The 16,456-nt window shown below is 34.8% G+C and overlaps 1 protein-coding gene across 7 annotated transcripts in view; it reads left to right on the forward strand.

Moving 5' to 3' along the window:
• EFR3A (EFR3 homolog A) overlaps positions 1 to 16,456 on the forward strand; it is an 81,752-nt gene that overhangs the window by 60,064 nt on the left and 5,232 nt on the right. For all 7 annotated transcript variants that reach the window (XM_035317443.1, XM_035317445.1, XM_035317444.1 and 4 more), the window contains 8 exons: positions 380 to 552; positions 1,029 to 1,104; positions 4,066 to 4,227; positions 5,356 to 5,487; positions 6,009 to 6,076; positions 7,245 to 7,372; positions 12,299 to 12,387; positions 15,945 to 15,993. In XM_035317443.1, coding sequence (XP_035173334.1) covers positions 380 to 552; positions 1,029 to 1,104; positions 4,066 to 4,227; positions 5,356 to 5,487; positions 6,009 to 6,076; positions 7,245 to 7,372; positions 12,299 to 12,387; positions 15,945 to 15,993 — 877 coding nt within the window. The remainder of the gene's footprint in view (positions 1 to 379; positions 553 to 1,028; positions 1,105 to 4,065; positions 4,228 to 5,355; positions 5,488 to 6,008; positions 6,077 to 7,244; positions 7,373 to 12,298; positions 12,388 to 15,944; positions 15,994 to 16,456) is intronic.

Raw genomic sequence — 16,456 nt, forward strand, 5'->3', positions numbered from 1 at the left:
TCTCTCTCTCTCTCTCTCTCTCTCTCTCTCTCTCTCTCTCTCTCTCTCAAATTGTTAACTTCGTTTTATGCCCTGCAAATTCTCACTCTGGTTATTTCTTATAAATTTGATAAATAGTTTCTTTATTTTTGCTTTGTAAGTGTTGACAGAGTAGGGATCCTGAGAAATATAAAACACGAGGGAGTTCACTTGAACATGAGTATTAAAATCCTCCCAAATCTGTAGTGAGGTTAGAAATTTTCAGCACTAATACAGTACTTCCAGTTGAATCCATTTCTCAGATGCCAGCCAAAGCCTGCTAACATGTGAGTGACAGCTGCAAGTAATTTTCACGGTGCAATAATGACACATAGTAATATTCAGCTTCAACTATGAACAGGTAACTTCAGGATACAAAGCAACGACAATAACTAATGCACTTCCCGCCCCGTTTCTGGACCCGTTGTTGTCTCCTTCACTCATGGAGGACTCTGAGCTGAGGCAGCTGGTCTTGGAAATACTGCATAATCTCATTGATCGGCATGACAACAGAGCAAAACTCAGAGGGATACGGTAATTCTTCTTTGTTTGCCATGCTTCTACATTAATTGAAGTTCTACTTTAGTATCTGAGTGATAAGTAATTTTGATTTTTAAATATTTTTCCAAATATGAAATGTTAATGTACTGTTTTGATAAATGCACAGTGCTCTGTATCATTTATTAATGGAAATAATTTTACAAGTAAACAACGCATGATACATTAAAAGACCACTCCAATACCTGAAAGTTTAATGGACTTTGTAACTGATTATCTGCTCCGCAGAGAACAGACTATGGTATTTTATATAGAGGAAAAAAATATCTGTGGTTGTCATCATTATGTTTATGGTTCTGCCGCTTCAACTGAAATCTGAATATCATTGTTAAACATAAATATAATTAAAATGGAAATTGCTCCAAGATTTGTTTGAATAGTTCATTTATTTCATGTCCTCTTCCCCTTTCAACTTTTTTTTTCCTGAAACGTTATCTTGGTTTCCTTTGTAGAATAATACCAGATGTTTCTGATCTAAAGATAAAACGAGACAAAATTTCAAGGCAAGACGTCAGCTTCATGAAAAAGGTAATAGAACAAAGTTAACTTTTCCATCTAGAAAGAAGATGAAGTAACTGAACCAGTATCTGCTTTTCTTCAACTGTTTTTTTTTTTTTTTTTTGCAGCAAGGTGAATATATCATATCAAGTGGTTTTAATTCTAATTAGTGTCTTGAATGTGAGGACTTGTAGCTACTTCAGAGATGGTTCCATGGAATAAAATGTTATTTATCTCTTTGGTGGAAATCCTTGAGTGTGTGAAATTAGAGAAATGTGTATCTAAACAATGATTCTGAAAACATTTCTCTATAGTTAGATCCCTGTGCTGCATTTCCTTTATTCTCAGTATGGTCTTTTCATACAGATTCAATTCTCAATTCTTTAGTTCAAACTCAATTAAAATAAAAACTCAATTAACAATAGTAGTCTTTCAGTTGTACGGATTTTCTTTGTATTTTTACTTTTTAATTAAGAACTCTTCTTTAAAAGCCTTGGTAAAATGTGTCTTACGTCTGAAGTAATGTTAACATTGAAGAATAATTGAACCTCCTTACAAGGTACTATTTTTTTGAGGACATTGTGCCAATTGACTTCTGAATATGTTTGGTTCTAAAGAAAAACATGTATCTTTTTAGATGATATTTATGTGGGTTAAAATTACTTCTTTATACTAATCATTTTACTTTCTACAACATATTTACTTATTAATGTGCTCTGTTATTCCTGAATGTAGCTTATCTGTGTGGGTATATTTGTAAACAAAAAATACAGATTCCTGAAGTGAGTGGAAGCAGGCCTTAGAAATGTTTATCACTGTCACCTGCCTGAGATGATAGTAGTTTCTCACAGCTATCCTTTGCTGCATTGCTTTTGTTTTCTATTAGCTATGAAATAAAAGATGCACGTCTTCAGAGTATAGACTGAATAAATCATTTGTTAATATTAAAGTAAATCTTTGTTAAATATTCTACATAGAAAAATTGGAATAATTGGTATTTAATTTGATTTAATTTAGATATGTGTATATAAAAGTATGCAAATTATTTGTGCTGCTTTCAGGTAAGTTTGCAAGGTACAAGTTTTTGCTAAGTTAGTACGGTTGTTATTCCTTGCAGTATATTTGCCTATTCTGAATAATGTCGGAAAAAGACAAATACAAAGAATACTCCAACACTGGCAATTAGTAGTGATGCATCTTTTTGAAAAATGAATTCTATTGGAATTCATCGGTACAATACCTTGGATTTACATCAAACAGTTTGGATAAGCTGCATATACTGATTTTGCTAGCATACAAATTTTCATTGCCAAACTAAGTATTTGACAGTCAAGTTAGTTGACAGTTTAGCATTAATTAATGTTCTTATCTGAAAAAGAGGGCAGGCGAGGAAAAGAGACTCTAATTGGGTTAAGAAAAGATTATACAGTCTTGGAAAAATGCTTTATCCCTGTGGAATGACATCACTCAATTATCTGTGATACTGTTATAGGTGTATATCTTAAACCTGATTTTACATACCCAGTTTACATCTGTAGTCTGTTCATGCCGTATTCCTTGTGTAATCAAAGGAGACAGATGAAGCACCTCCAGAAGTCCATTAAGATCTGAATGACTGTCTAGGCTTGTTCGATCTTAAGTGGGGAACCCACTGCAATTGTATATCAAACTTAGGAATTTCAGTACCTAAATTCAGGTGGAATTAAGCCAGACATAGGCACAAAGCTCTTTTAATCTCAGTCTACCTTCTCAAAGCCAGGAGACTTTCTTTCTGTCATTTAAAGATTCTAACAATAGCCATTGTCTTATTAGGGAAATGTCAAGCTTCTGGCATTTTGTAATCTTCAAAAAATATACTACATAGACTAGAAAAGTCCACACTATACATTTATTTTCATGTAACCATCTTTCTTCGTCAATGAATGAGTTCATTACTTTTATTTTCCAAATACACTGTCCATTATAGATCTAACCTTTGCTGTGTTTATTTCATCATTTTTTGCTCTGGTAATAGCTCCATGTTTCCCTCCTTTGAGTGAAATCTTCCTTCTTGAAGAGACAATGTTAAAAAAAAAATCAGTTGCCCTCCTCTTTCTGAAGCTGAATTATTACCTTCAGAGATAAAGCATCAGTCTTCAGACCTTGAAAATTATCTGCGTCACCTGAAATAGACCTGTATCCTCTGCAGATTAAGAATGCTGGAGTGATCTTAAGCAGTGTCTTGAATACAAAACCTGCTTCTTAACCCGCCTGTCTCCATTTTCATTTATTTTTGTTGTTGAAGTAATGGTTTTGTTACAAAAATTTGGTTAAGTACAGTTCCAGGGGGAAATTAGAGTCACTTTTGTATTTGAGGATCTTTTATTAGATAACCTATGTTCTTCACCAGAGCTCCATATGTGCAGTGGTAAGTGAGCCTTGTCCATCCTTTCAGCCCCCTTCTAGAAGATTTTTTTTTAGTTTGCTATTCAAGAAGACCTGCTTAATGCACAGATTTGGTGTCTGCACTAGAGAACATGGATAACCCTTGCAGCTCCTCAGTTACTTGAATACACTTGAGGATGTTTCAACATCTACTTTTAATTTTCTCTTTTTCATAAACAGGATTTTTTTTTTTTTTCTGAATATTTCAGTTAGAAATGAATGTCAATGTCTGACATAGTATGGTATTCATGTGCAGGTCTCTGCATTGTCTTGCCCATCTCTCTACACTTCCACAGAAAGTAGAACAGTACTGTGTTGTGAAATAAGCTGCTGTCTTTGTAGTAAAGTAGTGGTCTTCTTAGTGGTCTTCATGTACTTGTTTGTCTGTGTGTGTGTGTATCTTACCTATTTCTATTTTTTTTTCTAATTCTATATCCAAAGTGATCTGACATCAGAATTAAACGTTGTCAGAGAAGGGAATTGGGCCGGAGGACATTTAGATACCATTTCTAACCCAAATTATTCTGAAATTTTAATATTTTAAGACACTTTCTTTTTCTTTCATAGCATGGTCAGCAGTTGTACAGACACATCTACTTAGGCTGTAAAGAAGAAGACAATGTCCAAAAGAACTTTGAGCTGCTGTATACATCTCTAGCTCTTACCACAATTGAACTGGCCAATGAAGAAGTGGTTATTGACCTCATTCGATTAGCTATTGCTCTGCAGGTATGAGTCTGAACCAGCGTTGGGTTCGTTGACTAAATTTATATTTGTGAATGTAGATGTGAATAGTTTTCTTTGCCTGTTGATCCTCAGATTGGAAATCATATCACTCAGTCCTACTATGATCAATTCATTGAGCAAGTATACTTTATACATAATGTTTATTAACATGGAAGCTTCAACTAATCAGATTTTTTAAAAACTTCTACAGCGTGTTCTCTTCATCAAATTTAGCAGATGTAAAAAATCTGTTAAAACATTCCCTGCAACCACTTTTATATTCATTAACAGATTGAGAAGCTGTTTTTATAACCTCATATATGTCTTCACCTTGGAAGAAAGCTTTTGGTTAATTGACTGGAAACTTGTGTCAAAGCAGGCTATACTCTCATCCATACTAAAACTATATCAGTGTTGAGAGGCTTTACTCTTTAATATTTATTTTATAGTATCACTCATTCTGGCATCCAGTCTTCAGTGAAACTTAAAAAATAGCTTTATCTATTTATCTAAAATCAAAGCATTGCAAAAAATATTGTATATGCCATGAAAATTCGATAAGATTGCATACTGTGTTCTCACTTCATTCTCTTGTCACTAGCTTTACTCTTTTATGTGCACCTGCATTGTGAAACTTCTGAAATGCAGAGTGCATCCTTAGTTTTAAAATGTCACTGAACCCGATCTTCACTTGATGAAAATGATTATAGGAGTTTGACTAGAGCAAAAATAATACCATCTGGAAAACTGTAGAAATGCTAATAAACATTAAATAATTCCCTTTATGCTATTGTATCCGTGACTCACAAGGATGATTTCTATTTTTAAAATACTGTTCCTAATTTTCCTGATCAGCAGGTAGTCCTTCTGGAAATTGCACAGAGATACAGGTCATTATTACGGTGTATTCTTTCTGAGAAACGGCAGTTTGAGTTTAGTAGATTTATTTCTATTCATAGGGGTTAGATCCCTCAGGATCTAAGACTAGGATTGTGAGGTGAAAGGTATTAAATGCCAAGTAATACCAGATAGTAATCGTAAGTCAGCTAGTGTTACTAGTACTAATGACTTCCATGCATCTGGGACAGCCTGTTAACTCTGGAGGATGTCATGCTGTCTTTTACATTTCAGGACATTGCCATCATCAATGAGGATAATCTACCAATGTTTAATCGTTGCGGTGTCATGGCATTGGTTGCAGCGTATCTAAACTTTCTGAGTCAGATGATTGCAGTCCCTGCCTTCTGTCAGCATGTCAGCAAGGTAACATGTAATTAAGTAACAAAAGTCATTTAGTGTGTAGTAAACATCCTATTGGGTAAGGAAATATATTCTGTCAAGTAATTGCTTGTGTTCTTGATCTCTGTGTTTTTATTCGCCAACATTGTTCTTTGCCTTCTGTCATCTTACCATCTTCCATCTTGCTTGCTGAATCTTAAACGTATGCACAGAATTCTTCTCTCACCGTATAGCATTTTTGTTTGTGCTACCATATATAACGAGCTAAACTGCCATCTGGTGTAAGACTTTACAGCCTCACTGGCTTTGATAAAACAGTGCTGATGTAAACAAGACCATGAGAACCTGATTTTATGTCTAAAAGGGTGAGTGCCACAATTCTTTCTATGGTTAAGAGAAAATTCTAAAGGCCTCAATTTTGATGAGGTAAATATTAGTGAGGGACTGAATAATCTGCTACAGTAAACCTATTCAAGCAGCTTAGTCACTGGATATGTTAGATGTGGAACTACTCCATTCATGCTATTTGTCTTGGCTTTTTTCAGGTCATTGAAACTAGAAGTCTGGAAGCACCTTATTTTCTGCCAGAAACAATTTTCAAAGACAAATGCAAGTAAGTAGATATAGAATATAAGTTAATGAACAGTAAAACACCTCTTTTACTATTAAAAATTGCACATCATTGAAATGTGTATGTGAAAAATACCGTGTTAAATAGTGTTTAGGATAAGCAGAAAAATTCAATCATTAGAAGGCTATATGAAAAAAATAATCTCATTTTAGACTTCTTTTATTGTGGTCAGAGGTAGTTACACCAAGCACCATGTGATGCAGGTATAAGTGTTAATGTAGCAAAATTAATTTCCACAGAATTGCAGAATGGGTGAGGTTGGAAGGGACCTTTGCAGGTCACCTGGTCCAAACCCTGCTGAAGCAGGGCCACCTAGAGCAGACTGCCCAGGACTACATCCCGATGGCTTTTGAGCATCTCCAAAGATGGAGATGATACAACCTTTCTGGGCAGCCTGTGTCAGACCTTATATGTGTCAGACCACGCTCACAGTAAAGAAGTATTCCCTTAGGTTCAGGTGGAACCTCCTGCGTTCAGTTTGTGCCCAGTGCCAGAATAAGAGGCAGCACTGAAAACAGCCTGGTTCTCTGTGCTCTTCAGGTTCTCTCACTCCCTTCAGGTATTCATATGTATTGATGAGATCCTCCCCTGCACCTTCTCCAGGCTGAAGAGTTGCAGCTGTCTCAGCCATTTCTCATAGGAGAGGTGCTCTAGTTCCTTAATAATCTTTGGAGGCTCTCCAGTCTGTTTTGTACTTGGGAGCACAGCACTGGACACTCCAGATGTGGCTTTACCTATGCTGAGGAGAGGGGAAGGATCACCGTGCTCAAGCTGCAGGCAAAATTCCTCCTAATGCAGCCCAAGATACCGTTAGCTTTTTTTAGGGCAAGGACACATTGCTGGCAAATGGCAAATACTATTGCTCTGCAGTTCATTCTATTTAACAGAGACCATATTCTCTCAAGATGTATCACAGTACAGGAACTTGTTTCATGTAACCAAAAATTGTTAAGGTAATTTAAAATATTGCAGAGAGATTCATTTCACGCGTTACAGGGTATATATTTATTCATGAATAACTGAGCACACTTTATTTCTGTCAAATCATCACTGTTGACCCTTTTTGGTTGCTTGCAGACAATGGAAAATATTTTACTTAATGAACAAATCTCTATTGGTAGATAATAACTTCAAATATATATTTTAACAGTCTTCCAATATCGTTAGAGAAGCATGAAAAAAATTTATTTTTCCTGACAAACAAGATTGCAGAATCATTAGGCGGCAGTGGATACAGTGTGGAAAGATTGTCAGTTCCTTATGTACCCCAGGTAACAGGTAAGTGGTGATAAGTGGCAAAACAGCTAAGTACCACTTATTAGGAATGCTTTCTTAATGTGTTGTCTGTCAGCACATCAAATAAATGTAGTGTCACTGCTTGGCAACAAAATTTGATTATGGTATAATTTTGTTTTCCTGAGATTCTTTTATTCTCATGAGCTGCTCTGTTAGTGCAAAGATATTTCAACTTTGTGTCCTTTTAACATTTTTTCATTAAATTCAGGAGGTGAAGCACAAAGTACTTGAGCCCACTTCAACTCTTAAAAGAAATTGTTTTACTTTCAAAATAATACCTATAATAATGCTGCTGATTATTTCTGTATTAACTTGAGATAGCAGGTGAGGAAGGACTGTGAAAATCAGCATTCTTGATCCTTTTTATGCAGTCACTGAATGGAACAGAAGCCATCCTTTTGCCATCTGGCTTTCTGCTGACATGAGCTCTTGACCTTAGACAAGTTCTTAATGAGAAGATGTTATTTTATTGCTAACCTAGTGTCAGGTAACACAATGAAAGTATGCCTGAGGAAGATCAGTGCTAGTTTGTGCTTCCTACCCAGGATGTGAGAATAGTGCATAAGCAGCTACCTAGTATTTGACATTCTTGGTTTTCTGCTTTTAATATTTTTTTCAAAATCCTGTTGAGGAACATATGGAAAAATTGTTTAAGAATTTGCTTTACTAGCCATGTGTGTTTTGTGGCTGTGTTTAACTGTTTTTGTGGCTGTGTTTAACTATAATGGGGCTGTTCCAGTCTGAAGCATGTTTTTTTTTTTTTTTTTTTTTTTTTTCAAAATAAAAGTACCTAGCAAGAAAATGATCCCTATATTCTATAGATTAAACATAGTACATATGGACAGTGAATATTAGATCATGCTTGCAGAATGGTTCACCTACATTCAAAGACAATGACGCATTTGCTGAATCTTTTGGGATAGAGGGAAGGAGAACAGCTGATGCGGTTTTGCCCCAAGTATTATCAAGCAAACTTGCAATACATTTAGAGACACAGCGGAAATGTCTGTTTTCTCTCCTTGCTGGGTATCTTCTAAAAAAGGGAAAGGTCACCGTACTGTTTAGATTATTTCTTTTTGAATCCAAAAAAAAACCAGTTAACATTGTATTTTAGCATTGGCAGAAGAGGTAGGTACCAAGTAATGAAATGTTACGTTTTCATCTTTTTCTGTTTTTTGAGTGAGTGAGAATGGACTGAGAAAGATAGCCTGGTTGGAAAATTACGTTGGGAATTACGTCAAGCTTCTTCTAGAAAATAAGATGCATTTGTAGCTAATTGACCTTGCTAGGATTTACTTGGATACTTTCTTAAAATGCATTTCTACACAGCAATTTATGTACGTTCTGACATCAAGAAGGGTTAAGTGAGTTCAGGTGGAAAGTAATACCTGCTTAACTGCTGCTTGGGTGATGAGAAATGCTTGTATTTAATGATAAATGTTAGCGTGTGTGAATCAAATGGGTTTGTTTTGTTTGCTTGTCATAATGTTTTGCATAGAACTGTAACCAATACTGATTTCATGTCTATTATTATGCCCAATTAGAATCATTAAGCATTGATCCTGTGGAATATTGCACTTTCAAGGTTTTCACTGAACTAAATCAAGGCCAAAGTGAATATTTTGGAAACCCAAAGCTTTTCATTTTGACTTAAATAAAATGTTTCATTTCTACCATTATACTATAAAGCTACAATACAGGGTTTCAAAGTATGTCAATGATTTTAGTAAAAGATAAATCATTTTTTTACATATTCCCATGAAAGTTACTGTTGAACTGGAAAAGCTAGTAAAATTTTTCATCTTAAATGTTTTAAGTATATTTAAATATTAATATTTAACAGTGACATATAGAGAGAATCATCATCCTTTCCCTCCCTGTTTGCCTGCTAATTTTTGGTGCTTCCTATCAGACATACTTTTTGTTCTTGTTATTTATTGGTGGGTGTGGGGAGGTGTTGCAGGGGTACAAAGGGGAAGCTGATACTTAAATGCACACATATATATATGTAAATGTTTTAATTTAGCTCTATTTCCATTAGGTAAAAAAAAACATAAATGCAGACACAAGTCAAAAGGTAAAAATGAGTTGTAGGACATCCCGCTCTCCCTTCTAGCTGTGGTGTGCGTGGATAGGATGTTCCCAGTCCAAAAAAAAAAAGTGCTTTTAGAAAGCTTTTAGACAAATAGGCCAGAAATTGTCTTGTACTTAGTGTGTCATTCTGCTTTTTTTTGTTTATCTCCTTCCTCATATACCTGTAGCAGTGTTTGCAGCTGCAAGGTCTGCTTTTGTGCTTATTCTCAATTTAGAACTCGAAATTACGGTAGCTTCCTATTCTTGTGCCCTGAAGGTGGTAGGGCGGTAGGTGTCCTTCTTTGTGATGGTACTAATTACCTCTTTGAGTGAAATTACAAGATCTTGCTTGAAAGTTGGAAGAAGCTGTCAGAATGATGATTCATCTTACTCTAAGTCTGTGGTAAACTACAAAACTGAGGGTTTTATTAATGAAATACAAAGATGAGTAAATAAAGCACTCAACACTTTTGCTTTCAATCAATTCTGTTTATTTCAACTTCTAATTCATTCCTTTAACTCAATTTAATTTCAACTTGAGCTATGTTAAGTTAAATAAAGATTTTACCACACATTTTCATGCTTTAATCTTCTCTTTAGCTTTACCCAGTAGCATGGTGAATTCAGCATAGGGTAGATTCTGTTCTGTAAACCAAGAATAAATTCTCTCTGTAGGTGCACGGTTTGTTTTTATTCCTTGCACATACACCCTGTTGCCAGTATTACTGTGGCAGAGTGCAAAATCGATTTTTTTGTATCCCTGAGGAAAAGAAAGTTCCTGAACAAGTACTTCTGGGCATCTGCATGGATGCAGCTGGCAGCACAGTTCAGGATCGGGCTCTAAACTTCCAATGTCACACTCTTCAAAACAAGAAATCACAAAGAAGAAATGTCTGGCTGCATAATACTGTGTTTTGATGAAAATTTTTATCTGCTACCTTCCAAATAATATTGATTGAACTACGTAGATTCTGGATTCTTTGTTTTTACAGTGATTGAATAGAAGTACATTCTAAGCGCATATTGTAAATTGAATGATGAAGATAGAGCACCTAGCATATTGATTTGGAAATCTCTATTTCACTTTAATAGTTACCTTGGTAAGCATATATGTTAAATTTCTAGTCACTTGTGAAAGAGATGAAAAATACAGTAGACAAGGTTACTTTATTTCCTCTCAGCAAAAATGTTTGCTGCACTCCGCACTGTTATACCTCCAGTCCCGTGCTTCAGGTAGTGGTTTCTCCACACTGAGCTCAAGAAAGGCGTTTTGGGTAAGATGTATAGGCCTTAGTCTGATGTTATAAACAGGATGAATCAACATCGTGTGTAGCTCAGAATCTTCAGGAGATAACTTTTGTATCATAAAAAATGAGAAAGGAAAAGGCCGGAGAGAGAGTACTCAAGATGGTGAAACAATTAGTAAAATAATGATTTTTGGAAATCATCTAGGTTCATAGAGGAATAAACTTTGCTTCTGCTGTGTAATAACAAGGAAAAAAATGAAACTTGGAAAGCTCTGCTTGTATGCAGTTTTTCCAGAAATTTTTCTTTGGAGGACAAAAGTTAACACAGCCCATAGGAAGAGCACTTTCAGAGAGAGCAGCAAGATGGCAGCAAAGACATACATTTGTCTTGTGTTTACCCTTGACTGCTTACGGGTGCTCTTCTCTGTGTGTGTTGAGTTGTGTACCAGTGAGCCAGCAGGGATTAAAACTTAGTAAATCCTTCAAAATGCCACTTCAAATGCTCAGAGAACTTGGCAAAGATTGCTAAGCTTCAGGTGTTTTTCACTACACTTGTTCTTCCACTGCCTCTTGATCTGAAAATGGCATTTCATTTATATGACTGTTCTGAAAGTTATTTCTTGATTTATAAAAGCCAAGTACATTCAGCTATGAATGAACTCTTTTCATGATATTTGCACTGCAAAAGCCCTTTGCTAGAAGTGGTTTAAACAAAGAATGTGAAGGAACGAACATAAATTACCATCCCACGGGGGAATTCTGCTGCCTTTCTCCTTATTTTACCATCAAGTGCCTGTAGATGCTTCGAACCCAGTACATAGAAGTCTGTAATAGTAATGGCCACTTCCCAATGTCTTTATCTCAGCTAAAATCTAAAATGTGACTGCAATTCATGGTTTTGTAAATGAGATGCATGAAAGTTAAGCTATTCTTGTCTCCGTTTGTTAGAGGTTCCTCGTGATGTGTCTTTAAATGTATTTTTGGTGTTTCTTATCTTACATTCCTATATTAAACGTCAAAATGAGAAATGATTATTGGTGTTTTGCTTCAGGAATGCAATCACAAAAAGAAAATCCATCTAGTGATGGATCATTCGATCATTATCTGCTTCTGCATTAATAAAATTATGTTCCTTTTAGTATCAGCATAGTTGGACTTAGTCTGACAGCTTTTAGGGCAGTTGGACTTGCTAATGTTTGTAGAAAGTAAGAAGCAAAGATTTTAGACTTGCTGAGTGTGTTATTTCTAGCAACAAGAATAAGGAAGGTTTGTAGTTCATTTCCATTCAGAAATCTTTATTTTCTCTTGTCAGTGAGTCATCTTCCAAGAAGCCCTTTTCTGTTTCAAAATACCTTCAAATTGAGGCCTTAACATTTCAATTTCACAGCCAAGAAAAAAAATGATTAGGCTTTTCTAAATTACTCTGCAGCAGTATATCATGACGTGCTATGCTACTTATTTAGTGATCTAGGGTTAAATAGACATACAGGAACAAAACTATCTGATGTGCAGAAATTCGTATAACAGCTGAAACATGAATAATTGTAAAGTGAGCTATGTTGTTGGTTTTGTTTTGTTGTTTTCATAGATGAGGACAGACTCTCCAGGAGAAAGAGCATTGTGGACACGGTATCTATTCAGGTGGATATTCTACCTGGCAACAACACGGAGGACAAGGTATGGAAATCACAGGATATTTTAAGGCAGCATTTTCAGCATTGGTGGGGAGGTAAGGGTGAGAGGAACAACCTTCAAATGAAGTTTTCCCAGAAATTCTATTATTTAATCATTCTAGCAATATTTAATGTTTTTGTGATGTTTTTTTTTCTAATTCCTGTACTTGCAGAAGTGTGTTGTCAAACACACTGATACTGATCTCACTGTATGAAAATGTGAATAATTTTTTCATTACAATTTTTACAAATAGTACTGCAGAGTATGGGATAGCAATATATAAATATGCCAGACTACTAATATTTTATTAGTAAATATTCTAAGTAAAATATTTTCTTTGCATTATTTAAATAAACTTACTGCATGTTTATTCCTGCATCATTTGAAGTAGCCCTGAGGGTGGTCATTTTCAACATGGATCTGACAGATTTAAGAATGTCTTTGAGAGGGGTAGGTGAAGACCAGGCAGTCTCCTTACACCACAGTGTTACAGAATCATGCACAGGAAAAGGTAGAAACAAAAGGTTCATGTGTAGGGTACAAGAGCTGATGCTAATTACCTCTCATGAAAACTATGTTATAATTAAAATCATCCCACATCTTTTGACACCTCATTTGAAGTGTTTCTTAAAATAAATTTCCATTTCTTTCCAGCGAATCTTTCTCAAAGCTCTGCTGATTTTTTTATTATTATTATTTTTTCTTATGAACCAGATTTCTTCTGGCTACAAAGATTTGCTGTTGTAATTGAGGTGTTTGAGCCTGCAGATGAATCCTAACATTGGTGTCTTAAAGAGAAAAAATAACAGATAGGAACTTGAAACAGCATCTGTGGACAGAGTCAAGCTGAATATTAATTTTAAAAAATGTGGTATTATGTTATTGCCATTGCAAAGGAGCAAGTCATGTTTTAGAATTAACTGACAGAAGTGATTGTGTTTTACATCTTTATTATTCCTTTGTGCTGTTGATACCTCAGATGATATTCTGTGTTCACTTCTGCTTTAACAAGGATATGGATAAACTAGATAAAAGTTCAGGAGAAACAAACAAAATTCAAAATAAGCAAGATCATCACAATTGTTAGCTTTCTGAAGAAAGTCTATATTGCTAATAGGAATGATATTCCTTTAAATTTCAGGTGTTATATATGATTGAAGAATTCTCTCTTGAATATAAAATGGAGTGAGAGAAAGTCTCATTCCAGATTTCAAGTGATTAAGTTATTTTAAACACTGATCTGTAGCCGTTTATGGAACAGGATATAGCAGTTTCAGATGAATTAAAATCTTTGCATTCTCAGTTGAATGCAGTACAGTGTCTTGGATGATGAATTACTGTTTTTATCTTCTAAAAACAAGAATCTTATTCATCAGAAAGACGTGAAATGAATCCTTCCTTTAATCGCTTAACATTGTCTTTCCTTTTTTTTTAATCATGCAGAGGGGAAAATGGTTTGCTGATGACACCTTGATATCTAATTCATTTGCAAAACTTCCTTCTGTAATGGTGCTCTGTAATTTTTTTTGCTAATTATTGTTCCATTATAGTGGCTATTTTTGGCCACCTGCAACATAAGATGGCACGCTGGTTGTAGCTTAAGAGCAGGGAAAAAAGTCCATGAGGGTGTTAAATCTGAGTCTCTTGCTCTGTAAATTAGTACCTGTAATATCCCTAACTTACACAACACATAAACAATAAGGAAAAGTAGAAAAAAAAGCTTTATGATTGAGAGGATAAAGTACCTTTTTTTCATTTAAACTTTAGTATCGATGATAGAGGGTATTGTTTCAACACCCTCTGAGGACTGTGTGAAGACTGTTTATCCTTAAAATACCTATTATAATATACAGCACAAACACAATTGTCAGCACAATTCAAGTTTCTCACTGTGACAAGGCTGTTAGTGAATCCCGTTTAGGAAGATGGACTCTACTGTAGGTATCTCCTTTTCTAAGTGGAAAGCATTTGCGAAAGCAGCTGGTCCTGTAGCCAGATATAATGCTAGCTGATATCAGAAAGCATTACAGCTGTTAATAAGAAATCTGAAAGGTACAGTAAACAATATTTACCAAATATAAATCATATAAAAGGTGATTATTTCAAAACCTGAGTACTCTGTCTCCAGTACTATGAACGAATATTTGACTAAAAGGAGATTTTGCTGTTTATTCATTTTTGCTGATTATTTTTTGCTGATTATTATTTTGTTTAATTTTTGATATTTATTAATGTATTTAGAGGTAGAGAATACAATGCTACTGCAGTAAAATTTGTTAGAAAAGTATCATTTACAGCTGCACTTCCTCAAATAATGCTTGATATAAAAGCAAAGCTGCTATTTGTTAGGGCTTTTTCATTTACAGTGGATCAAGTCATTGAATTAACAAACAGAATTCAAAGAGTCTTCTGAACTGGATGATACAACATCTCGATACCTTACAGATCGTTCATCTTAAGTTATATTAGAATATTATAAACAATTAGAGTTTATAAGGAAAAATACAGCTGCTGAATATTTACACATAGTTTTGAAGAGTTTAAATTACGTAGGCTAAGCTGAGAAAACATGTTATATTCAGCTGTACACTGTTCTCCTGTCAAAGCATTCTTCTCTAACATTATTGCAGTGGTTTCACTGTAAAAAAGACTTGTTGATACAGAAACACTTTGTAAAGAAATGAAGTACAAAGATCCAAGAGACAGAGCTCTGCAGAGAAATGTTCATGCACTTTTGGCAATTTTGCAGCCCTGTGCAATACCTAATGAATTACATTTACAGAAGCAAATGGGTATCAATATTGGTAAATTAACAGATTTTCTCAGTGCATCAGACATAGTTTGTTTTGAAGAGCCCTTTAGCTCCAGTGCTTACAACATAAACACCAAATTTCTTGGAGTCCATACTGGTACAAAGTTAGTCTAGTGCATTAAATTTTCCACTCTACCCTCAACCACCAACTCTTATTTTAGTATCACATTCCTGGTAGTTCAACTAGTCTCAGGAAAGAGGTTTTATTACTCTCAACAAATGTCTAAGAATCAATACTGAGGTTTAGAGTAGAAGAAACATCACAGCGTATTCCTGACGCAAAGGAGAGTTCCACCAAAATTCAAGTCCTTTTCCAAAGTATTAGTTGTTATAGAGCATCTTGACCAGAAAGTTGGAAAGTTTTCCTTGATCTCACTTTATAAAAAAATTCCTCAATAAGTAATCATGATTTTTAGGACAGAAAACTTCAGCCTGAGTGATTATTTTGATCTGTTGTTGGTATCTAGAAACAGGTTTGTAATAAGTAAATAAGCTGACGGGCTTTAAGTGGAGCTGGCAGTATCAGTTCTCAATATACAAGGATAGTTGCTTGCAAAGAACTGCCAACCATTCCAATGGTTTTAGAATTAAGAAATAGTGGATTGTTTTCTATAGAAACTACTGATAAAACTATTAGAAACTTGTAAGGTAAAACATGTTTTGTAGCTATTTTGGCCTTCTGTATTTATTACATTCCACAGTTTTTCAAAGTTTATGCTAGTAAGGCATTTTGTATCTTTGTCTGTAGGTTGATAATACTGAAGAAATCACCTTTGAAGCTTTGAAGAAAGCAATTGGTGAGATTTATTACAATTGTCTTTAACAGCATGCTTCTAGATTACTGTGGGATTACTAGAGAAAACATGTTGCCAGAATAACATAATTAAAATACTACATTTGTTTCTCATCAGCTAGCAAACTGATTTAAAATTTCAGCCATTTATTTCTGAATATCTGAAATGAGATTCTGATATTTTTTGTGAGTTCTTCTCAGAAGCTAATGTGACTGAATGAAACCATCTGGAAGTGCCTATCATCTATTAAGTTTGCCCTTACAGACTAAGCTATAAATAATGTGAGATTTTCAAATTCTGTTGTGTGATTATTTATAAATGAACTTAAACTTTTTTTACGTATTAAGAACAGATTTTTAGGTCTTCAGTGCATTCAGGAAACATAACATAAGAGTTGAAAAACACTCAGCTTCTGAGTTAGTGTGTTGATGCAAATGTATTTGGTGTGTTTAGAGGAAGATTCTTC

The sequence above is a fragment of the Oxyura jamaicensis genome, chromosome 2 (genome assembly GCF_011077185.1).
Source record: "Oxyura jamaicensis isolate SHBP4307 breed ruddy duck chromosome 2, BPBGC_Ojam_1.0, whole genome shotgun sequence".
Classification (NCBI taxonomy): Eukaryota; Metazoa; Chordata; class Aves; order Anseriformes; family Anatidae; genus Oxyura; species Oxyura jamaicensis.